The sequence below is a fragment of the Bos mutus genome, chromosome 4, assembly GCF_027580195.1.
Source record: "Bos mutus isolate GX-2022 chromosome 4, NWIPB_WYAK_1.1, whole genome shotgun sequence".
Taxonomy (NCBI): Eukaryota; Metazoa; Chordata; class Mammalia; order Artiodactyla; family Bovidae; genus Bos; species Bos mutus.
The window spans coordinates 1,570,892-1,596,924 of record NC_091620.1 but is presented as its reverse complement, the minus strand read 5'-3'; the positions used below and the strand labels follow the sequence as shown (position 1 = coordinate 1,596,924).

General features: G+C 38.8%; 1 protein-coding gene across 19 annotated transcripts in view; it reads left to right on the top strand.

Annotated features, from left to right (window-relative positions):
* Positions 1-26,033, top strand: part of KMT2C (lysine methyltransferase 2C) — a 261,336-nt gene that overhangs the window by 124,088 nt on the left and 111,215 nt on the right. For all 19 annotated transcript variants that reach the window (XR_011463922.1, XM_070368932.1, XM_070368933.1 and 16 more), the window contains 3 exons: positions 16,251-16,413; positions 23,500-23,671; positions 25,559-25,673. Coding sequence is in view for 18 of the 19 variants with exons in the window: in XM_070368932.1 (XP_070225033.1) it covers positions 16,251-16,413; positions 23,500-23,671; positions 25,559-25,673 (450 nt within the window). In the remaining variant the exon portion in view is untranslated. The remainder of the gene's footprint in view (positions 1-16,250; positions 16,414-23,499; positions 23,672-25,558; positions 25,674-26,033) is intronic.

The following is a 26,033-nucleotide window of genomic DNA, read 5'->3' as shown; positions in this document are numbered from 1 at the left end:
GATTTGTACAACAGCCAGTGTGTGAATCACAGGTAATGTCAAGCTGCTCTATACACTTTTCATGCCATCAAAATTTAAAGTGAAAACCAGAATCTCCATTCACACACAAAAGTTTGATACAGAAATATTTTCCAAGCTCAAACTATAGTTCCAATAGCAGTTTTTGGGTCTTGAGGCAAATACAAAGGAAATGTCCATATTTCAGAATCCATTTACTTATGTAATTGAGAAGCTCAACCTGTGCTTTAATTGAAATATAATTACATGCTAAAAGCAAACATCAAGACTAATAAAAAATTTTAAGTACCTTGCAAAGATGAATATGCCCAAAGGAAATTATATGCTTATGGATTGGTATCAGTATGTGGCCGTACTTCTGTGTGGAAGATTTTTTCAAGATGGATATATAAATTTCATTGTGTATCAGAATGAACAGATGAATATTTACAATCCATTTAGTTACAGCTTTGGAAAGTGAAAGTGAAAGTGAAGTCGCTCAGTCATGTCCGACTCTTTGTGACCCCGTGGACTGTAGCCCACCAGGCTTCTCCGTCCATGGGATTCTCCAGGCAAGAATACTGGAGTGGGTTGCCATTTCCTTCTCCAGGGGATCTTCCCGACCCAGGGATCAAACCCAGATCTCCCACATTAGAGGCAGACGCTTTAACCTCTGAGCCACCAGGGATATTAAATGAAGTGTTATCCTCTCTTCAGATTCATTCTTCTCATTATTAGGCTTACATTACCCCCTCAATTATATTCAATTATGATCATATTTTGAATAATTACTAGTTGTTTAAAATTTGTAGAAATTTATTTTCTCTCTTGGTAGAGAAATACTTGTCTAATATTCTTAATTTTGCCTTTGTCCTACAAAGCATAAAATATTTATTGTTTGGCCCTTTTGAGAAAGGTTTGCTGATTCCTCAGAATAAGAAAAAAACTGGGTGGCATGGAAGGTGTGGGATGGGCTTGGGAGTGGGAGGGAGGTTCAAGAGGGAGGGGACATGTGGCTCAGTTGTAAAGAATGTTCCTGCCAGTGCAAAAGATGCAGGTTCGATCCCTGGGTCAGGAAGATCCCCTGGAGAAGGAAATGGCAACTCACTCCAGTATTCTTGCCTGGGAAATCCCATGGACAGAGGAGCTTGATGGGCTATATAGTCCATGAGGTCGAAGAGAGTTGGACACGACTTAGCGACTAAACAACAACAATCCAAATGTCCAGTAAGTTTTTGAAAAGATGCACAATCCCGTTAGCAATCATGAAATGCAAATTGAAGCTGCACTAAGATAGTATTCCATACCTATTAGATCAGCAGAAATTAAGTCTGAATGTAGCAAGTGTTGGAGAAGGCAATGGCATCCCACTCCAGTACTCTCGCATGGAAATCCCATGGATGGAGGAGCCTGGTGGGCTGCAGTCCATGGGGTCGTTAGGAGTCGGACCCGATTGAGCGACTTCCCTTTCACTTTTCACTTTCAGGCACTGGAGAAGGAAATGGCAACCCACTCCTGTGTTCTTGCCTGGAGAATCCCAGGGACGGGGGAGCCTGGTGGGCTGCCGTCTGTGGGGTCATACAGAGTCGGACACGACTGAAGCGACTTAGCAGCAGCGAGTGTTGGTCTGGTTTGGCCCGTACTCTCAAACTCTGCTAGTGAGAGTGAAAATTGGAGCAGTCATTTGGGAGAACATTGTAATCATCTGGTAAAGTTGAAGAGACCCCTATTTTATGACCCAGCAGTTTCGTTGCTGTTTATATACCGTTATGATACAGCGTTCCCAAACTTTTTGCTCTCAGGATACCTTTATGCTCTCGTTTTGAAACACCAATGTGTACAGTAACAGAAGAGAGCTGAATTCTCCTATGGGCTTCTGTGTTCAGCGTGTTAAAATACGCTGGTTTGGTTGAAGAACACAAGGAAAATCCAGCCTCAGAGCACCTCGGAGTACTTCCAGGGCTTTCTGGTTTCAGCAGTCAGCATGCTGTGCCTGGGGGTGATTTTCTCTGTATTCTTACTGCGTGGGGTTTGTTGAGCTTCTGAAAATTCTAAGTTTTTTCCCCACCAATTATGTGAAAAGTTTGGCCTCTTTGTATTCTGTTTTGGTCCCATTTTCTCTCTCCTCTTCAGCTCTCAATACATGTGTATCAATACATTTGATCGTGTTGAGTATTGACGTAGGTTACTGAGGCCGTGTTAATTTTTCAATAATTTTACAGTTTCTTCCTCCAAAGGGACGAACACTTTGTTTTCAAGGTCAGTGACTATTTCTTCTGTCATTTCCATTCTCTTTGTTAAGCACACCCACTGAAATTTTTATCTAAATTCCTATGTGTAGGAATCTCTGTGGGGTTTCACCGTGTAACTTTCATATCTTCTGTTGTTCTCCTGCTGATTATGACCAGCTTTTTCCTGTATGTTGTTGAACATATTTCCAGTAGCTGCTCTAAACTCTTCTGTTTATCTTGTCATTTTCTATTGGATACATACTTTTTTTCTTTGCGGGTCCCATTTTCCTCTTTTTTTTTGTCCATATCATTTTTGTTTTTTTCTTTTTTGGGAGACTTTGATTATTGCTGGCCTTAAAAGTCCAAACTCCATCATCTCAGCAGCCAGCGCATCAGCAGTCTCCCTTAGTCCCTTCAGCTCACAGCTCAGCTGTGACTCTCCCTGAACTGCGCAGTCTCTCTCTGTGAACGCGATCTCCGTGGTTTTGAGAGTCTGGGGGGCTTGCTTTGCTGTGGCTTCCACCCTGCAAGCCTTCCTCTCAAGTTCCATCCTTTCCGTCATTGTTGATCTCTTCCTGTCTTCTCACCCCAGTAAGACTGATGTTGTCAGTTTGAGATCTGGTACCACTCTGCCCCTTCCGTGCACACTAGGAAATGGCCTTAGCTGAAACCCCTTTAAATATGGATCTTAGCCTGTGATGTTCTTTCTTGTCAGGAGTCTAATGTCCTGCCATTACAGGCTTGGTTGTTCACAAGTGACTTCAAGTATATAGGTTTTATATGTTACTGAGATTTTACAAATTTTGCTTCCAAGAAAGTTATTCTGATACTGGCCTGTTTGCCCTTACCCAATAAATAAATTGCTTTTTTTTTTTTCCCCTGAGTGAGTCATTCTTTGATTAAAGTATATTTTATATACAATATAACTTACTCCTTCCAATCATACCGTTGAACATATTTCAAGAAAAAAGTACAGTGTATGTAACCACCATCATAGTCAAGGTACAGACTATTTCCTTTACCCTACAGAGCTCACTCATGGCCCTTTCACGCCAGTCCCCTCCCACTTCCCCAGCTCCTGGGCACTCATAATTAGATCTGTTTCTCTTCCTGAAGTTTTTTTTTTTTTTTTTTTTTTTTCTGCCTTCTCCAGACTGATTTGTAAATGGAATCATCCAGAAATCTTTTCTGTCTTTTGTACTTAGCATAGCTGTTTGGGGATTCATCCGTTCACCAGCTGAGAGATTTCTTCCTGTTTGGTGCTCTTATATTTATGCAGTGGCTGTGAACACACATGTAACACGATGTTCTGCGTTATTACCACCACTGGGCATTGTTGGTATTTCTAAGTTTCAGCCATTTTGGTTGGTTGGTGTATAGTGATACTTCATTGTGGGCTTGAGGATTTTGCACTTCTGGATATTAAGAAGAGGTGGCAAGAATACACAGAAGAACTGTACGAAAAAGATCTTCACGACCCAGATAATCACGATGGTGTGATTACTCACCTACAGCCAGACATCCTGGAATGTGAAGTCAAGTGGGCCTTAGGAAGCATCACTATGAACAAAGCTAGTAGAGGTGATGAAATTCCAGTTGAGCTATTTCAAATCCTGAAAGATGATGCTGTGAAAGTGCTGCACTCAATATGCCAGCAAATTTGGAAAATTCAGCAGTGGCCACAGGACTGGAAAAGGTCAGTTTTCATTCCAATCCCAAAGAAAGGCAATGCCAAAGAGTGCTCAAACTACCACACAATTGCACTCATCTCACATGCTGGTAAAGTAATGCTTAAAATTCTCCAAGCCAGGATTAATTAAAAGACACTTACTCCTTGGAAGAAAAGTGATGACCAACCTAGACAGCATATTAAAAAGCAGAGACATTACTTTGCCAACAAAGGTCCTTCTAGTCAAGGCTGTGGTTTTTCTAGTAGTCATGTATGGATGTGAGAGTTGTACTAAAAAGGAAGCTGAGCGCTGAAGAATTGATGCTTTTGAACTGTGGTGTTGGAGAAGACTCTTGAGAGTCCTTTGAACTGCAAGGAAATCCAGCCAGTTCATGCTAAAGGAGATCAGTCCTGGGTGTTCATTGGAAGGACTGATGCTGAGGCTGAAACTCCAATACTTTGGCCACCTGAAGCGAAGAACCGACTCATTGGAAAAGACCCTGATGCTGGGAAAGATTGAGGGCAGGAGGAGAAAGGGACGACAGAGGATGAGGTGGTTGGATGGCATCATCAACTCGATGGACGTGGGTTTGGGTAAACTCCGGGAGTTGGCGATGGACAGGAAGGCCTTGCATGCTGTGGTTCATGGGGTCACAAAGAGTCGAACACGACTGAGCAACTGAACTGAAGTGAAGGAAATAGAACACATCTTCAGTCAGGTGTCTGTTCAGATCTTTTGCTCCAGACTCCCCCATTTTCCAGTTGATTTGTCTTCTTACTTTTGAGCTATAAGAGTTCTTTATATTGTTGCCGTAGAAGACATTCATTAGAAGTGTATTTTGCAGATATTTTTGTTGAATCTGTGACTTGTTTTCCTTTTTAAGTATTTTTTGAAAGAGCTGAGTGTCTAATTTTGATGGTTTGTTATTTGTCATTTTGTCTTACGATTATGCTCATTATGCCTTATATTAGAAATAGTCCAAGTTTTCCTGCATATTCCAAGGTGGTGGTTATTGTTTAGTCCCTGAGATATGTCTTGACTCTTGCAAACCCATGGAATGTATCCTGCCAGGCTCCTCTGTCCGTGGGATTTTTCAGGCAAGAACATTGGAGTGGGTTGCCATTTTCTTCTCCAATTCTAAAGTAACTTTAAGGTTATTTATTCATTTTATAGTTAAATTGCATGTGTGATAGTGAGAATATAAGCTAAGGTTTAAGGTTTTTTGTTTCCAACGTGGATATTTAGTTGTTCCAGCAAAATTCTAAGACTATGATTGTCTTGAATTATCTTGACTCTTGGTCAGAAATAAGCCACACACACATACAAAAAGATACATATTTTTAAAAACATGAATTCATATTGATATGTTTAAATTCAGTCCATTAGCTTGTTGTAACATTTAAATTTTTTTTATTCCCCTGTCCAACCTATAATTGTAACTTTTAACTTTGATTAATAGCTCCTCTACCTAAAAAAGGTATAAGAAAAAGGTAAGTTGTTTATTTGTGTATCAATTTAAAAGAACTCTGAAATAACTATACTCGTATTACACATTCAAAACTAGTAATCTGAAATGAGATTTAATATCTTCATTGCTTTTTGCCATCATCTTTTGAGCCTACTACTAGTATAGAAGACATTTTGAGTTATTTGCTATGATTAGGTAAGTACTATGTTAATACATAGTCAGTTGCTATAAGCATTTTAGTTGATGGCATTAATGTTTTTACTGATCACACTTCTGTGAAAGTAATTTCCTCCAGTGGCTCTTACTTGTCAGTGGAGAGTGATGGAAGTCTGCGCTGTCACTGCTCTGTCTGTGAGACAGGTGGAAACACTGAAATTTGTTTCCATGCTGCCTTCGGATCACTGCTTGCAACTCCTCCAAGCTGAGCTCTGTTATCACTGCCTACAGCATAGATGAGTCTTGCCTGTTTTTGTGCTGATACAATGGCGCTTCCAGGCGGCACTAGTGGTAAAGAACCCTGCTACCAGTGCTGGAGACGTAAGAGAGGAGGATTCGATCCCTGGGTCGGAAAGGTCCCCTGGAGGAGGGCATGTCAGCCCACTCCAGTATTCTTGCCTGAAGAATCCCATCGACAGAGCAGCCTGGAGGGCTCAGTCCCTGGGGCTGCACAGAGTCGGACACGACTGAAGCAACGTAGCCTTGTTGTTGCTGTTCAGTTGCTCAGTCATGTCCCTCTTTGAGACCCCATGGGCTGCACCATGCCTGGTGTCTTTTTTTTACATGCTATTATACTTGTGAGATTCACTCGAATTATTGTTTGTAATATTATTCATTTATTGTCATTGTTGTATAGTATTCTGTTGTGAAAAAAAAAAAAATTTATCTCCATTTTTCTTATTGGGCATTTGTTGGGCTTTCCAGTCTGGGATTGTTATGACTTGTGTTTTGTGAACATTCCAGGCCCCAAGGATTAACATTTAATGGCATTCTAATTTAAATTTTCTTCTTTTCTTCTTTTTTTCTTATGAGTGAGAGTCATCATGTAAACGAGACAAAGTATATTTATTATGTTCTGGGGTTAGGTTAGTGGAATTTGCGTTACTTACCCATATCTAACTATTTGTGAATTCCTCAAGTTCAGTTCCTCTTCATGGCATTGTGAGCGTGGGCAAGGAATTTGACTTCTGCTCTTCATTTATAAAAATCAAAAGTCATGGTACCTACCTAAAATGGTGGTTGTTAAATAAGGTAATATTTGTTAAATGCTTGGCATAGTTGTTCACTTCATCCTGTATGTTATGTGTTTTATTGGCCAATTTTCTGTCTTCTCTAAATTATTGGTGTGTATAAAGTGTCATTGTTTTGAAGTTGCTTTCATTTTTATAATCTTTTATATTCAGGATACTAGAAATTTGTAATTAAAATTCAGGTTTTTTTTTTTTTTTGTCATTTTATTTTCTCTAAGATGTGTATGTGTTTACCATATAAAAGTTTAAAAGTTTTATGGAGTCAGATTTATTCATGTTTTTATTTTTGGTTAAAGCTGTTAGGGAACTATAGATTAAAGATTATAGATGTTAGAGGACTCTTGGTTTAAGGCTTCTGATTTGTGAGTGCTTCTGTCCACCTGAAAATTCACTGTAGTCTTGACGCAGTAGGGAGAGGGCACATTTGTGGGCTCAGGAATGCTTGCCTTAGGATAGCCTCTGAGGTTTGCTTCTATATGTTGAAGATGGAGTTTAAAACATTTACCCTGTTTACTGTGGACGGTGACTGCAGCTATGAAATTAAAAGACGCTTGCTCCTTGGGAGGAAAGCTATGACAAACCTAGACAGTGTATTAAAAAAGCAGAACATCAGTTTGCTGACAAAGGTTATTGTTCAGTCAGCACGACTTGTCTGACTCTTTGTGACACCATAAACTGCAGGCCGCCAGGCTTCCCTGTCGTTCATTTGTCTCCTGGAGTTTGCGCAAACTCATGTCCATTGAGTCAGTAATGCCATCCAACCATCTCATCCTCTGTTGCCCACTTCTCCTCCTGCCCTCTTATCTTTTCCAGCATCAGGGTCTTTTCCTGTGAGTCAACTGTTCGCATCAGGTGGCCAAAATATTGGCGCCAGGGCATCAGTCCTTCCAATGAATATTTGGGGTTGATTTCCTTTAGGGCTGACTGGTTTGATATCCTTGCTTTCCATGTAGTCAAAGCTATGTTTTTTCCAGTAGTCATGTATGGATGTGAGAGGCTGGACCATAAAGAAGGCTGAGCATCGGAGAATTGATGCTTTCAAATGGTGCTGCTGGAAAGGACTTGAGAGTCCCTTGGACAGCAAGGAGATTAAACCAGTCAGTCCTAAAGGAAATCAACCCTGATTATTCGTAGGAAGGACTGATGCTGAAGCTGAAGCTCCAGTATTTTAGCTGCCTGATGCGAAAAGCCAACCCATTGGAAAAGGCCCTGATGCTGGAAAGATTGAGGACAGGAGAAGAAGGGGGCAACAGAGGATGAGATGATTGGATAGCAGCAGCGACTCAATGGTCATGAATCTGAGCAAACTCCTGGAGATAGTGGAGGACAGGGAAGCCTGGCATGCTGCAGTTCATGGGGTCACAAAGAGTCAGACATGACTTAGCAATTGAACAACAACAACCCTGTTTACTTCATAGCATTGAGTAAGGAAGACACTGTGTAATGTTAAGTATCATGACAAAAAATTTTTTTAAATATTTGCTTGGCAGATACTAAATCATGGAGGGCCTTGGAATACTGTTATCTGTTGCTGTATAAAAGTGACCGTAAGTTTAATGGTCTAAAACAGCACCCACTTGTAGATGAGAAGTTTGGGCCGGCTCAGCAGTGCTTTTTGTGTAGGATCCCACAGGGCTCAAAATAAGAGATCTATCAGGCTGGGTGTTTGTCCAGAGGTTTAGGAGGAATCCTCTTTTAAGCTCACTTAGCTCATGGGGTCAGAGTTCAGTTCTGTGCAGTCTTAGGACCAAGGTCCCCATTTCTTTCTTGGCCATTCACCTGGGGTTCCTTTCAGCTCCTCGGGGCACTCTCTGGTCTTTCTATGTGGCTTCTTTCATCTTCAGAGACATCCTTGTGGTGCTGAAATCCTTCACTTGCTTTGAATTTCTTTGACTTCCCTTTCTGCTACCAGTTGGAGAAAAATCTGTGCTTTTAAAGAATCATGTGACTAGACTGCGTGCGTGCATGCTAAGTTGCTTCAGTCGTGTCCGGCTCTGTGCTACCCTATGCACTGTAGCCCGCCAGGCTTCTCTGTCCATGGTGTTTTCCAGGCCAGAATACTGGAGTGAGTTGCCATTTCCTACTCCAAGAGATCTTCCTGACCCAGGGGTCGAACCCGCGTCTCTTGTGTCTCCTGCATTAGGAGGTGGGTTCTTTACCACTAGTGCCACCTGGGAAGCCCGTGAATGTCATTTATCATCTTCCTGAACATGGGATTAGGGTGGGTTGACTTCCTTAGATGGCTCATCCTATGTATTACGTGCTGATTCTTACTGGCTTAGTTCTGGTGTCTAGCTTTACTTATTTTTGTTTGGTCTTGAGGTTTCCCTATTTGCCCACGCTGTGTGACATGTGGGATCTTATGTCCCTGAGCATGTGCTTCTGTGGTGGAAGGGCAGAGTCCTAACCACCGGATTGCCAGGGAAGTCCCCTGAGTTTTGCCTTTTTCAAGCTGTATTTTTTATTTCTGAGCTAAATTTGCCATATCTCAAGGATTTTGACATGTTTCTTATTTAATCACTTCAAAAATAATATATATATTCTTTTGATTTAAAGGCCATCTGCTGCTATTGAAGAAAGTTTTCAGTTTTTCTAGTGGATGAATAGATTTCAGGAGTTTATCCTTATATTGTGAATTTATAATTATTAATGTGTTAGGTTTAGGACATAAGTGCTTTAAAAAACAAGACCTAGGAAATACCTGATTTTTTGAATTGGTTGGATTTTGTTATAGCCATATATGAAGGTGAAGGTGAAAGTCGCTCAGTTGTATCTGACTCTTTGCGACCCCATGGACTGTAAAGTCCATGGGATTGTCCAGGCAAGAATACTGGAGTGGGTAGCCTTTCCCTTGTCTAGATGATGTTCCCAACCCAGGGATCGAACCCAAGTTCAAATCCACATTGCAGGTGGATTCTTTACCAGTTGAGTCACCAGGGAAGCCTTGATATTGTGAGTTAAAAAGAATTCTGTGTACATTTAAATAGATTGTATATTTACTATTTTTGGAATTTGGAGATCTATCTATGTGTAAATTGGAATTAGATTTGACCATCGTTAATTGCACTCATCTCACACGCTAGTAAAGTAATGCTCAAAATTCTCCAAGCCAGGCTTCAGCAATACGTGAACCGTGAACTTCCAGATGTTCAAGCTGGTTTTAGAAAAGGCAGAGGAACCAGAGAACAAATTGCCAACATCCGCTGGATCATGGAAAAAGCAAGAGAGTTCCAGTAAAACATCTATTTCTGCTTGATTGACTATGCCAAAACCTTTGACTGTGTGGATCACAATAAACTGTGGAAAATTCTGAAAGAGATGGGAATACCAGACCACCTGACCTGGCTCTTGAGTAACCTGTATGCAGGTCAGGAAGCAACAGTTAGAACTGGACATGGAACAACAGAGTGATTACAAATAGGAAAAGGAGTACATCAAGGCTGTATATTGTCACTGTGCTTATTTAACTTATATGCAGAGTCCATCATGAGAAATGCTGGTCTGGATGAAACACAAAGCTGGAATCAAGATTGCCGGGAGAAATATCAATAACCTCAGATATGCAGATGACTCCACCCTTATGGCAGAAAGTGAAGAGGAACTCAAAAGCCTCTTGATGAAAGTGAAAGAGGAGAGTGAAAAAGTTGGCTTAAAGCTCAATGTTCAGAAAACTAAGATCATGGCATCTGGTCCCATCACTTCATGGAAAATAAATGGGGAAACAGTGGAAACAAGTGTCAGACTTTATTTTTGGGGGCTCCAAAATCACTGCAGATGGTGATTGCAGCCATGAAATTAAAAAGATGCTTACTCCTTGGAAAAAAAGTTATGACCAACCTAGATAGCATATTCAAAAGCAGAGACATTACTTTGCCAACAAAGGTTGTCTAGTCAAGGCTATGGTTTTTCCTGTGGTCATGTATGGATGCGAGAGTTGGACTGTGTAGAAAGCTGAGCGCCAAAGAATTGATGCTTTTGAACTGTGGTGTTGGAGAAGACTCTTGAGAGTCCCTTGGACTGCAAGGAGATCCATCCAGTCCATTCTGAAGGAGATCAGCCCTGGGTGTTCTTTGGAAGAAATGATGCTAAAGCTGAAACTCCAGTACTTTGGCCACCTCATGCGAAGAGTTGACTCATTGGAAAAGACTCTGATGCTGGAAGGGATTGGGGGCAAGAGGAGAAGGGGACGACAGAGGATGAGATGGCTGGATGGCATCACTGACTCGATGGACGTGAGTTTGAGTGAACTCCAGGAGATCATGATGGACAAGGAGGCCTGGCATGCTGTGATTCATGGGGTCGCAAAGGGTCGGACACTACTGCGTGACTGAACTGAACTGAATAAATTATCTTGATTTCTGAGAGCTGTGTTAAATCCAGTCTATTTATATATTTCTATTTAGCTTTACTGTTTTTTGTAAACGAATTTTTATTGTAGTATTAAAACTTTTTTTTTAAGTTGAAGTTAGCTTTATTAAGGAAATTCATTGGGCATGTGAACTTTAATGACTATTCTTCTGTTGAGATTTTCATTCTAACATTAGACTCATTTAATGTGAACTTTATCTTTGCCCTGCTCACTGCTTTTTGATTTGAACCCTATTTTTATGATCAATAATTGCTAAACCTGCTTTTGTTTTGATAGCAATTGTCTGCTGTTTGCCCCTAGCTCATTATCTTTGAATATCTTGTGTTACTGTGCCTCATTCACATTGTGTGTATATATATTTCTACACATAAATAAAAGCTTTATGTGTATTTATATCTACAATAAGTGTGTGCACTCGTGTATATAAAGTATCTTTTGCACATTTTGAAAGTTGCTGTTTTGGGGGTTTCCCTGGTGGCTCAGTGGTAAAGAATCCACCTGCCAATTCAGGAGACACAGGTTTGATCCCTGATCCAGAAAGATCGCACATGCCTTGGAGCAGCTATGCTGGTGCGCCACAGCTACTGAGCCTGTGTCCTAGAGCCCAGGAACCCAGCGACTGAACAGCCCGTGCCCCACCACCAGAGAAGCCACTGTGAGGAGAAGCCCCCGCCCCTCAACGAATAGCAGCATTCTTCTGTGGAAGCTCATGCTCTCCACAGCTAGAGAAAACCCCGAGTGGTGACCAAGACTCAGTACAGCCAAAAATAAATACATAAAATTACTCTTTTTAAAAGTTGCTATTTTTTTAATATGGACTTTATCCTATTTACATTTATTATCTAAATTTTACAGTAATGTCGCAGGTATTAAAATTTTAGGTTCAAATAATTTTTTTGTAGACTTTGAAAGATACTGCTTTTTTTTGTGTGTTTAATATTGCCAGTGAAAAGCAATGCCTGATTCTCTTTCCTTTGTAAATGCCTTGTTTTCTTCTTGGTGGGACTACTAAAATTTCCTCTTTTATCTTAAAAATTGTGCCAGTGTTTCTAGGTGTAAGACATCTTAATCAGAAGCTGGTCTTTGTTCAGGCAGGTGTTTTTTGTAGTGATACAGATATCAGTGGAACAGAATAAAATTGGCTCTTGTCTTTCACCTTCCTCATCTATTAAATGGAAAGTATGTTTAATCAATGTTACCTCTGATGTTAGATATTATCATAAATTTTCTAGAGTACTTTGACCATAATTGTTCCATTCTCTCTTCTGGTGCTTTGTAATAGACAGACATTGGACCATTCTGATCAGTTTCACATGTCTGTTTTATGTTTTTTTCTTACTTTCTGTCTTCATTTTTAATTACTGACTGCATTCTGGGAGAATCCTAGTTGACTAATAAGAAGAAAATTTGGTAAAGGTTGTAAGCAGTTTTCTTCCTTAGAAGAAAAGCTGTGACCAACGTAGACAGCATATTAAAAAAGCAGAGACATTACTTTGGCAACAAAGGTCCATCTAGTCAAAGCTATGGTTTTTCCAGTGGTCATGTATGGATGTGAGAGTTGGACTGTGAAGAAAGCTGAGTGCTGAAGAATTGATGCTTTTGAACTGTGGTGTTGGAGAAGACTCTTGAGAGTCCCTTGGACTGCAAGGAGATCCAATCAGTTCTTTCTAAAGGAAATAAGTCCTAAATATTCATTGGAAGGACTGATGCTGAAGCTAAAACTCCAGTACTTAGACCACTTGAAGGGAAGAACTGACTGACGGGAAAAAACCCTGATGCTGGGAAAGATCGAAGGCTGGAGGAGAAGGGGACACAGAATGAGATGGTCAGATGGCATCATCGACTCAATGTAGATGAGTTTGAGCAAGCTCTGGGAATTGGTGGTGAACAGGGAGGCCTGGTGTGCTGCACTCTGTGGGGTTGCAAAGAGTCGAACACGACTGAGTAACTGAACTGAACTGAAAAACAGTTTGATGTGTGAAAAACTAGTAGGATTTTATACTTCTTAGAGCATGTAGACAATTACCGCAGTTGATATAGAATAAACACATGATAATTAATTGAACGAGCTTTGAAATACCTGAAAATTTTTGTTAGTGCTTCATAATTCATCTTTAATTTCTGAAATTTTGCTGATTGTATTTTGTTGGATAGTGCAAATTTATTTGGGAAGAGCCTTATTTTTATTTAGTGAAATTAAAGTTTTGGGAGTTCCTCAGATCTTTCTTACAGGGGAGAACTCTTGTAATATGAACTGTCATCGAGAGTTTTCTCTTGGATATGTTCTTGGACAAATGTCAAAAGATATTATAACACTTTTCTTTTTATCTCTCTGTCTCCTTGTCTCTTTTTTTAATGATTAAAAAAGTAGAAAAAATTATTCAGGAATTTTAAATATTGAGTAAAATAAATTGTTTAGTTGATAAGCCATTTAAGAGCTATTTACTTTACCTTCTTCTCACTAGATGTTAATTCACTTTGTAATTGTTTATAACTTGTTAGTTTATAATTTGTTTGATTTCTGACATGTAGTATATGAGGGTGCTGATGTTTAGAGAAGTTCCTTTTGGAGATTCTTTGACATTTTCTACAATTTTACAGATGCATTTATTTGATTCAAAAAGATACAGTCTATATAGAAAGTATATATTTTCTTTCAATGCCAAATGTCTTTCATTAGCTGTGCTGTTACAACAGATGGGTTTGAGGCGTTCAGTTAAATGCAGCTAGTACTTTATTTCTCTTCCTTTATTCCCTGATATCTTTGTATGTATTTATAAATTAGTATGTTGGATACATTCCAGATCTTCACATAGTAGTTTAGCTAATGTCATGTAATATTTTCCATTGCAAATATGATTAAGAGAACACCTTAACGTTTCTAAAATGATACAGACAGTGGGAAAAGAATCAATTTAAATTATTTTGTTTCCTTATGCAGTTAAATACAAGTTATTATGTTTTATTTGACAAAATTATTTTTAGAGCACAAGGCTTCTGTACAACTCGCCATGTACTATAAAAATAATGGAGATTCTAGATTTTAACAGTTTAGCAGACTTATTTTGTGATGTTAATGAGTTAATAAAAGATTTTCAGTGGTTGACTGAATGTATACATCCACTTTCCACCATCAGCATTATCTTGGCGTTTGCAGCATGACTCAAGGATACTCAGATTACCCAGATACCATATGTGTCTGTAATTCTGGGTTCTGTTAATATAACTAACATGTTTAGATACCATTGGAGGGTATGACATAAAGATATATTTAGTTTGGAAAAAGCTGATTATTATACTTAATTCCTTCAGTTTTTTTTAAGTGCAGTAATATCTTTGAGTACAAAAGGACAGCTGAAATGTGTGGTTAGTCTCTGAACTTCAGGACATTAAGTATAAGTTAAATGTCACAAATACAGCTCGTGTTTGAGTTCTTTGGGCTTCCCAGGTGACTGAGTGGTAAAGAATCTTCCTGCCAATGCTGGAGATGGGGTTCAGTTCCTGGGCCAGAAGATCCCCTAGAGTAGGAAACGGCAACCCACTCTAGTTTTCTCGCCTGGAAAATTCTATTTAAAGAAGAGCCTGGTTGGCTCTCGTCCATGGGGTCTCAGAGAGCAGGACACGGCTGAGCCCCTGAGCGTGCACACATAAGTTACTCAGAAGCTGCAGCTGGCTTGTTCCTGCCGCCAAAATGTGTAGAAGACACGCCAAGAGGCAGTTAGCTTTCTTACATTCATTTAGTGTAGTGGGTTGATGGTTAAAGCAAGAGCTTGATGGCATGTGATATCTTACGTAGATTTACGTGCAAGACATTGAAATTATTTATAACTTGAAACCTATTGTATTCTCTAATTGACTAGCAGAATATAGAATCAGTATATAAGCATGTGAAGATATCCATGGTAATGTTAGCAATTTTACCATATTACATGAGGCTCAGTTTTACCATATATTGTTTCATTTGGCTTCAGTTATTTCAGCTCTGTTATTACCAAAAATGTAGTTCATTTAGTGTACATAAATATGAACATCAGTTTGTTAGTGCCTTTCTATATCAGGCAGTATTCATGGTGCTGAGAATACAAAGATAGTACAATCTGCTTGCTCTACTCAAGGATCTTGGACCAAGGTGAAAAAAGACCAATAAGCAATTATCATGCAATAGCATAAATACTGAAACGGAAGCATATGGCAAGTAAGCATCTCCTACATGCAGAGGGAGATTTTATACTGTGTGATGCAGGCCACCCAGCAGACTCCTGATGCCCAAAGTGGGCTTGGGAGGATGAGGATGTTCATTGATTATTCTTAAGGAAAGCTGAGTAAGTACATTGGCTCAGTGGATAATCATACTGACTTCTTAACACATTTCACATGCCGTAGAGTTCCTCTGCTGTTTGTTTGAGACATTTCTTTGATTTTACCACTTGCAAGAGAGTAGAGGCAGATTGCAATGGGGAAAGCAGAAAGTCAGAGGACTTTATTTTTCTTCACATCTCCAACTTTTTAAGGAAACATGAAACTGACTTCTGCAATGAAGTGTGCAGATTTGTTTGTGTGCCTTTAACAATGTAGTTGCCACTCATTAGCTTATTCTTGTGCACTGATTTACATCATACTGATTGCTGTCTGTGCTCACGCTCAGTTGTGTCCGACTCTTGCGACCCTGTGGACTGTATCCTGCCAGGTTCCTCTGTCCATGGAATTCTTCAGGCAAGAATACTGCAGTGGGTTGCCATTTCTTTCTCAAGGGGATCTTCCCAAACCACGGGTCGAGCCTGTGACTCTTACGTCTTCTACATTGGCAGGGATTCTTCACTGCCTGTGCTACCTGAGAAACCCCATATTGATTTTTAGGCAGGGTGAAAACAGTAAGAGATTTTGTAACTAGTTTTTCTCTGTTTTATCTGCTTATTGATGGGGTTTAATCACCTGTTGAAAACAACCCTCAACTAGAAAACTGCCCTTTTAACCATATTATTAATTTTTTAAAGAATGGTAGTTGTATGTTTTTGACAGAGTCAGTAGAAAAAAAAGTGAAATGCTAACTTTCTAAACTTGATGGAAGGATTAACATATATTAAACCAAGCACTGAATGGAGACCTTAGATTTTACCGTTTTCACTGATTCTTTATTTAGTATTTTGCAGGCTTCAAAGTGTTTCACTAGTAATGTACAGGGATTTCTTAGAACCTTCCTTGCCCCACATTTGAATGTTGCTTTTCCAGGTGTTATAAGGAAGTTTCTTTATGCTTTGCTCCCTCCAGCGATGTGCATTTTGTAAGCACCTTGGAGCCACTATCAAATGCTGTGAAGAGAAATGCACCCAGATGTACCATTATCCTTGTGCTGCTGGAGCCGGCGCCTTTCAGGATCTCAGTCACTTCTTCCTTCTTTGTCCAGAACACATTGACCAAGCTCCTGAGAGATGTAAGTTTACTACAGATACATCTAAAAACACTTACCGATGTAGTTACTTAAAATAACAGATGTTGTAAGTTCCCTAAGTGTTACTCTGCTTGTGGTAAAAGGTAGTATCATATAATACTGAAAGAGGTCTTCAGAAGAGATCCTTGGGGGAGCGAGGAGCTGGGGGAGAAATCTGTTATCAACAGTATCATCAATGGTATATCCAAAAAGTTATTTGCTTGAAAATTCAAAGATAGTTTGCATGTTTTGTTTTTTTTTATTCTTATTTTAAGAATCTAACTACTGTATGCAAATAGATTTGCTGAGTATATGGTATTTTAATATGTACTATAAAGTATTAATAGGTCATTTAAAAAATTAAAATGTCTTTAACTCAATGTCTTTTACACTAAAAAAGAAAAACAAAAACTCCCTAGTTGGAAATTTGGAAGATGGTTCACTCAGGTGTTATTTCAGGATATATGTTGATAGGATCACCAAAACACTTTGGAGAATCTTGGAAAATGTATGGTCCTGATATTCTGTTAGTGCTTCTTCTTGATTCATCTGTCTTGGTTATGGTTATCTATTATCCTCAGTTGTCTTTTTTTCCCTTTCTTTTCCAAATAGTATTTTATAATTAGGTGAAAAGGTTTAAGTGTTTTAAATTTATGTTATACAGAAAATTATAGCTCTTTTCCTATACCTTTCATTAAATAGAGATCTTACTTGTTTCTTAGTATATGGATTTCCAATGAGTATGCATGTTTTGGGTTCTTTCTTCCCCCTAGTAAATTGAATTTCCAGTCTGCTTGTGAAATTTCTGTAATTCAGTCTTTTTTTTTTTTTAATGTCATCTCTTAGTTATCTGTTAGGTTTTACCTGTTTCTTAGAATGTCGATAAAGGCTTTTTCCCTATCTTTTCCAGCTTTGTGAAACATAAATACAGCTACCTCAGGCTTAAACTAATCTCAGACACAGTCTTCATGATTATTATTTTTTCTTTGTTCAGTACCCTAATTTTATCTTTAGTTATTTTGTGTCTACATGTATAATCATATTGCCCTTAATCCCGTAAAGACATAAATTATAGGGAAGGCAGACTGAAATGTCAGATTGTATTTAAGCTAATAAGGAATTTAAAGTTTTAAACATGTTTTGGATTATACACTGTTTCATCTGGGAGAAAAAGAACATTCATGCACAGCTACTATTACGGGTGTTGTTTATTTTAAGATCTCAGGAAGTGAATTACTTCACTAAGTGCACAGACTGTGATGCCAGTCATCAGAGTTGATTATATTCTGGGTGTTAAAGTGTTACCAACATGCTTTTCCAATTGAATAAAACAATTGTGGGTGTGTTTGAGAATTTTTATTTAGCCTTTTGTACATCATCGTGATTTAGACTTCACTAAACAACATGCAAACTTTTCTATGACTATGGTTCCAACACAAGAAATTCTGTTACTTATTGACAGTACTACTTTCTCTTGCAGACTATGTTCACATAACATACATGATTTATATACATTTATATGTTAGGGATCATAAAAGGTTTTGTAAAATAATGAAATGTAAGAACTGAGGTGAGATAATTTACTGTCAGTTACCATGCAAAGTTCCTGCTGCCAACATAAAGCTAAAAAGATACACTGAAATTGTTGGTGCCTTCCCCTGTCCCAGAGTAGACTTACAGAGACTCAAGGTAAGAAGAGAATTTGGCCAATGGTAAGAAGAGGGAGAGGACCGATGGGAAGGTCACGGTGAGGTCGACTCCCAGAGGAAGTGCCCTCCCTACGCCTGAGCCCGCCCGCGGGCTGCAGAACGCCCCAGCAGTCAGCGTGAAGAAGGGCGCGTGAGCGGTTGCCTGATTTGTAGTAATAAGAATTCACTGAGACCGTGTGTACATGCTACAGGGCAGTGGAAATTTGTCTCACAGTAGCTTAAGTAGATCCCACAGGGCAGTTTCTTGTAACAGCCCTCAATATAAGTCAGTGGTGTAGAACCAAAGCCCAGCTGAGCAAATTCTATTCCTTGGGGATCTTAAACAATGCAGCCTAAAGACACAGCTTTTTGACTCTCTGTTTTAATGCACGGATGTAAAGAATTGCCAATAGACTTTTGCAGAAATATGCAGATGAGGTAATAGTCTTATAAAATCTTTCATTTGTATTTTCAGTTGTCCTAGTTGTCCGTCACATGAAGCACTTTCTGTGTTTTAGAGGTGGGGATATCTTACATGACAGTGTTATTATTAATGCTTAAATGACAATCAGTGAAAATCATATAGCCTTGTACCATATACATGTATACATATATGAATTACTGTACTAAAAGGTAGTTCTTTCAGCTCTTATCTAAGGCTCCAGTTATGGGTTTGCACCAAGTGTGATACTTGGTCCTGCTGGCTAAGCTCAGAGCCGTGTGCAGTGGTAGTGAACTGAGTTAGTAGTATGATATCTTTTTTATGAAAGTTGAGAAATCTAAAAAAAAACATGGACCTCAAAAAATCGCAGCAAAGAGAGCATCTGTGAGCAGGACTGAGCCTTTCATCAGAAAATAATTTTGGGTGCTGTGTCCTGGAGACATGCTGGTCAGGACTGTCACCTTACTTTCACGCTGACGCCAGTGTCCACTAGCCTAGCCTGAAAATTTTACATTAAATATCCATTTAGGAGACACACCACATGTTCTTCCCAGGTAGTATTCTGCCCCTCAGGGAAGCCTAAATGGCAGAGAGCCAGCCGTGCAAGATCAGAGGAGAGAATTTTCCAGGTAGAGCGAACAGCTACTCTGCAGGCCATGTGGCATGAGCTTGGCTGATAGTGGAGGAGGCAGGAGTCACTGTGCTGGAGCTCCGTGTCTGCCAGGTGCATGGTGCAGAGCACATGCAGCTGGACGCAGGCCTTGTGAACAAGGGAAGGCGTTTGGATGTATCCTGTCTGCCGTGAGAAGTCTTTTGCAGGGTCTGAACCTGGGAACGATGCACCTCAAGCCACTTGGCCTCCCCCAGTGTGTTTACTCAGCTGTAGCTTCTTCTACTTCATTTTAACTCCCTAGCTAATATGTTATTAGCTGTGTCTCTCTTGACACCAAGTCCTGCAGCTTTTCTGTTCCCTTAAATCTGTCAGCCCAGTGACCTTTCTTTCTTCCCTACCTGCCTGCTGTGTGGGCCACCCTCTCTGGACAACATCCATGGTTTGCTTTTTCTTTCTGGAGATTCCATACTGATAGGCAAATCACCCTGCAGTGTCCTACCAGTGATGAAAACCTAGATCATAGAAGTTGTAACGTCGATGGAAGTAAGAAAGCTGTGCTGGTTTAGTCGTTTTTAAATCGACTGTCTGATGATACTTTCACTTCTGTTGCTCTTTCTTCCTGTGTGCTATCTAGGCTCTCTTAAGCAGTGGTCTCCCCTTCCAATCTGACCATGTTTAGAGACCCATGATAAGCCCCTGTGTAATTTAGGCTCCATTTTTTTTGTCTTTCCTCCATTTCTTCTCAGTGACGTGTCTAAAGCTTGTCCTGTTGCTCCCCCTCCTCTCTTGCTCCCCCTACGTCATTTAGCTCCTTCATGCCGTGCCTGTGCTGGCACTTCTCCTTCTACTTTTGACCATTCTACTTTTGTGCGTACTTGGATATTCTTTGCCTTCCTTGCCCTTCCAGTGGGCATCAACATCTTTGAAGAGAGATTGACCTGGATTTTACTCCTGCCCTTCCTTAAATTGTCTTTAGCTGTAGTCTACTCCGTCTATTTTGCTTTCCCAGCTGCTTAAAGAAAATGTTCACTTAGTCATTTGATTATTGCTTCAAACTTAATGCTTCTGTGACTTTCAGACATACATGTATGTATAAGTACATATACTTATGTCTGACGTGACACTCTACCCAGTAATATTTTCTTATGCATGACCTTCAAAAGGCCGTTTTAATATTTCTACAGATTTCTGTATGTTCTCACAGGTTGAACAAGTGGTTGGAACCAACTTTTTTCTATTATTTTTATATAATGCTTAATAGATCTTTTATGCTGATTCTTTTATGCTGAATATAATCGTGGAAATTTTTTTTTTTGGCTCCATTTATTATATGAGGCATACTAATCAAGCAACATGACTATTGTCATCAAGGAATTGGTGGGAAATGTCATAGGATAAAAAGTAATCCTGCCACAGTGATGCACAGAATTATCTTGTTACAGAATGAGCTTTGCTACATAAAACAGGGCTGTGCAATAGAAATATAATGTGAGCAATATATGTAATTTTAATTTTTCCAATAGTTATTTTTTATCTGAAATTAATCTTAACAATACATATTTAATCCAGTGTATCCAAAATGTTAATATGTCAACTTGTAATCAATAAAATTTTGAGCTATTCACAGTAATATTTTTTCCTGTTAAATCTTTGGAATTCAGAGTGTGTTTTATGTAAAACACATGTAAAATACATGTCAGTTTGGACTAATCACGTTTCCATCACCCAGTTAGCTACATGTGACTGGTAGCTCCCAGGCAGGTTGAAGTTGCAGAGTAGCAAACTCTAGAAGTTTCACAGGATGAACTGAGTATCTGATAGAGTCCAGTATTTGCCACAATTTCTGTACATTCTGAGGGTAAGAAAAATCAAAGGTTAGTTTTTAAATGTACTTGAATGAGTTAAATATGACACTCTCTTTTAGTATTAAGAGAAATAATTTATTTTGTTGTCATTTCTATAAAAATGAATTAATACGTGTAATTTCATTTTTAATGCTTTCTTTTAAATATAATTAACTGGATTATATAATAATTTATTCTAAGCATACAGGGAAAGAAATAGTCAACAACCAAATGGGCATTTAGGTGTGGTAACGTTACATCGTCAGGGTTTATGTCTGAGCAAGAGTTTTAAAGGCCTCCTTGGAACGGGCTTGCAGTGCAGCAAAGGAAACACGGTTACAGGCAGAAGAAACAGGATGCGTACAACCTCACAAGGGTTGAGCAGTCTGTTGTGTTGTGTTCTGTGCACAGCAAACTGCTTGATCTAACCAGGAAATAGTGAGTGTTCTGAGATTTAGTTGGAAAAGGAGAGAAGGCCCCCATTCCTTTTTTTTTTGCCTCAAAACCTCAAGAAACTTGTGGTTTTTTTTAAGGTGAGAAAGGAGGCACCGATAAAGTTTAAATTTAGGCAGGGCATAACAGTCGCAGAAAATTGCTCTGGATGTGTGGCTGATTAGGGAGAAGGTCAGAACCCTAGGCAAACATTCCATTCAGCAGGTAACTGCAGTTATTAATACCAAGACAGAGTGTGATGGACTGAGCTGTACAGATAGATGGAAGAGGGGTATAAGAACTGGTGTCCATTTGAGTATGTTGGGTTAGGGACAAGTTTAGGGTCAGTAGTGACACTAATGCTGCTTTACCCAGCAGGTCGAGAAAGAAGGGAGAGGTTTCGGTTTTAAAAATAAGTTTTATGCTAGAGGTGTAGAGATTGGGTGTTTTTAGAACACGTGGCTATTGAAGTCTGGAAAGATTTGAAAATAACATTTGAGGGTTAGATAGAAAGAAGTTTGGGGCTAGTGATAAGAGTTCTGAGAATTACGATGTTTTTATGGTGTAGAAGTTGATGTGATTACAAAGAAAAAAACTATGGGGGATTCGGAAAGGAGGAAGAGAATGGACTCCTGAGAGCCTCCAGCATTTGGAGGCCTTGTGGAGCTACAGAAGGAGCACAGGGCTTGAGATGGAGGCATGGGAAGCCTCAGGAGTTATCAGGAGAAAGCAGCTATCCTAGAACTCAAGGTAGGACACTTCAGTGTGAGTGCAATGCTGGCTGTCAGTGCTGCGACACGGCAAGAAAGGTAAGGCCCGAGAAGTTACGGGAGCTTCCGATGAGTGGCGGGTGAGCAGCTACCAGGCCCAGCTTACATCTCGAGGCAGCCCAGGGCCTGTCTGTGCGCTGCCCTCACACCGCAGATTTTGGTCTTTTTAACCATTCTATAAGGACTCTGTAAATAAGAGGTCTGTATGGCCAAAGACTTCTACAGCCCACAAGACCAGCTGCCAACTAACATCAGGTATAAGGAAAAGGAACAGATCATTAACCGTTTCTAGACTGGGGGAAAGGAAGGCACATAGGAAGGACTTGAAGCCAGAGAGGACTGACCAGCTCTTCAGAAAGCAAAAGAGAAGAAAATCCTATATATGATTTAAAACAGTCCTCAATCAGTTGATCAGACCGTTTAGTTGAGAGCATACTAAATGCAGTTACAGGCATACTCATATATATCACCAAATTGGTATGATTTTAGAATACATTCTTTTCCTTATTATATTGTAATATGCATGAGTTTAATTTTGTGCTGGGCAAGGCAATTTATTTTAGATGGTACAAGAAGTGTTAAAAAGTGCCATTCCTTTTAATCCACATTTAGTGATAGATGATGTTGATAATTATATGGATTTTTAATGTTTTGTTTTACAACTGGTAGTTAATATACATCAATATAGAATTAGTATATGAAGTATTGTATTTGTGTATGAATATGTAGCTTCCATCTTTAATGTTCTCCCTCATATATTTTCCAGTATTTAAAAACCCTTATTTGATTTGAATAAAAATTAGTCTGTTTATGCTTAAGAAGCATCTTAATCTACTTGATATTAGCATTTCTTAATTTTGTCTCTTTAGTTAATTTCAAAACCTTATGTATAATATCCAGATAAAAATGTTTGTTTTTGCACTGCAACGCGTCTCTCAGTTCATATTTTCCTTTTTGATTCTTTTCGGCAAGTATATATTGAACATTAACTAGGTGCCCAGGATTATCATTGGTATTAGGGATATAAAATAAAATAAGAACTGCATATGGTCTCAGGTAGATGTAGGCACAAATAATTGCAAAACTATATGATTAAATTTAATGTGACTAAAATTAGATTAAAGATAGTATAATGTTTTTATTGAGACCTTATTCTGATTGGATATCAGTTCAATGTGGATAATTTCACGTGTCTGAAAGATTTACCATGAAAATTCCCTTCGAGTGATTTTTTTAAACTGTAAAGTCAGAAATATTAAATTCTTATACAACAATTTCGTTGTTTTACTGTTAATTATAGCAAAGGAAGATGCAAACTGTGCAGTGTGCGACAGCCCGGGAGACCTCTTAGATCAGTTCTTTTGTACTACTTGTGGTCAGCACTATCATGGAATGTGCCTGGATATAGCGGTTACTCCATTAAAACGGGCAGGTTGGCAATGTCCTGAGTGCAAAGTGTGCCAGAACTGCAAGTAAGTTTTAATTTCAACTCAAAGGTGTGTATTGAGTTTAAGACAGACCCTATTATTAGGTCCTAAAGGTTTGTGTAAATATGGTAAAGGTTGTTCATGCTGCAGCTGTATTCGTTCACACTGACTTCATCATGTCTTTAAAACTTGCTAGATATTTATTAACTTATATTACTTTGAAACAAGTCTAAACAAAAAATAATTTTAACAGTTTAAATTCCTGGTTGCCTAAAAAGCCAGTTTAAGTTTGCCAACAATTTTAAATGAATGATTTTAACAATTAAAAGTAAGCATTAGAAAAATAAAGCAGCTTCCCCCCCCCCTTCTTCCTGAGGGACACTGGGGGTGAAATTTAATAGGAAAATAAACCATTCACTATGGAAAGTAGTTATTAGAGTGAGCCAAAGAATCGGTGATAAGTTTCAGTTTCTATTCCAGGAGGAACAACTGATACTAAATCTACTGTTTTAAGAGAAATTTCCATCTATCTGAAAGGCAGTTACCTTCACTGTAATCCTGAAACAAAATGTTGTATGGATGTAAATGTTTGCAGTGGGGTTATCTTTTCTTGTTTGTTTTATTCCGTCCTTTGATCATTGCTCCAGTCTTTTCTGTGATTTTTTTTTTTCATGCTACTAATTAATTAGCATGATAATTTGGGGATGTTACCTCCATCTACAGCAGTCTTCAAATTGTTTACAAGCGGAGAATTTTTATAAGAAATGATGCTCACCATTGCCACGTTCAGTCTGTTTTATTTGTAATTTAATTTGACAACAATAAGCATCAATATCTTAGAATTATGTGGAATAAATAAGACCGCGTGAAAATATCAGTAAACACTTAGTTGATACCTAGCCTATGCCTAGCTTCTTGAGAAGGAATAAGAGGTGAGGAAAAGAGTGCTATTCTTCTAGGATCTTTCCACATAGCTGAAGAGATACAATGTGCAATTGTACATGTAGAATTTGTTAAATTAAATAAGAAATTACTGAAGGCCAACTAACCGATCTTCCTTTTTACTTCTGTTTATCCCCAGGTTTTATTCAGCGGTTCCTCTCTCAGCTCTTCTTGCATTCCCTAGTTTTTCTTTTCCCCTCCTCTTGAATTAAATTCTTAGTTTCTGATAGGGATGAACAATCAAGAATCAAGGCACAGACTATGGACAGGACAAGGGCCCAATCTTCAGGGTAAAAAAGTGTTCAGGGGAAGATTTTAGGTTTTTAATTACAATTCCTAATAATTATGACAATATTATTATTCTTGTATCTGTTTATTTAGCAATTATTATTTAATGGATGTTCTTAGCTCTTCAGCCAGAATTATATTTAATTCTCGTGGTAATCTTTGATTTTCATTCACATTTTGTACTTGAAGCCAAGAGGACTCAAGTCTGAGTTAGTCAGAAGTCTCACAGCTAGAAAAATAGAAGTCTGAACGCAAATGTAGGTCAGATCCAAATTTGATCCTCTCTGTATTATATCACACTGTTCTTCCAGTTCACCGTGCCAGGATTTGTTCCTTTCCATGCAGCATCACCTATTGGTTACCACTCCTTGCCCAAAAGAAGATGGGTATGGGATGTTTAAAAAATAAAGATCAAAATCACTCTTCTTGCTTTAACCCCTCCTTCTCTGCAGGAATCCTAAAATGACCAAAGCAGGTTCACCATAGGTGAGCGTTCAGTAAGGATAGTCCTTTAGAGACCTTTGGAAGACGTCTGTCTCGTCCTCTGGAGGGTTTGCACTGTCATTATCTGGGCATAGGCAGAACTGACACTGAGGGCATTTATGGACTGGGCAGTTCCCAGGACAGATTCTTCTCATGATTACTTATGTCACAAACATAAGTTTAAAGATAAGGCATCATTAATGCTATCTTATTTTTTAGACAATCGGGAGAAGATAGCAAGATGCTAGTGTGTGATACGTGTGACAAAGGGTATCATACTTTTTGTCTTCAACCAGTTATGAAATCAGTACCAACCAATGGCTGGAAATGCAAAGTAAGTTGTTTATTTTTTTAAGAAAAATATCATCTGTATGTTTTTTTTTTAATATATAGAGCAGACAAATCAGATACCTATTCAAATCTGTATATTTCATTCAACTTACAAAAAATTTAATTGATGTATAATTGATAAACAGCAAACGGCACACATATAAAGTCTGTAATTTAATTAGACACATGTACACTCATGAAACCATCATCATCTTCAAGATAACGAACAAATTTACAACCCCTGAAAGTTCCCAGGTGCCCTTGGGAGTTCCTCTGTTCTCACTGTTCACTGCACTGCTCCCTCTGATTTTCCAGACAGTATGGTTTCTCTCACCATAGATTAGTTTGCATTTTCTAGAATTTT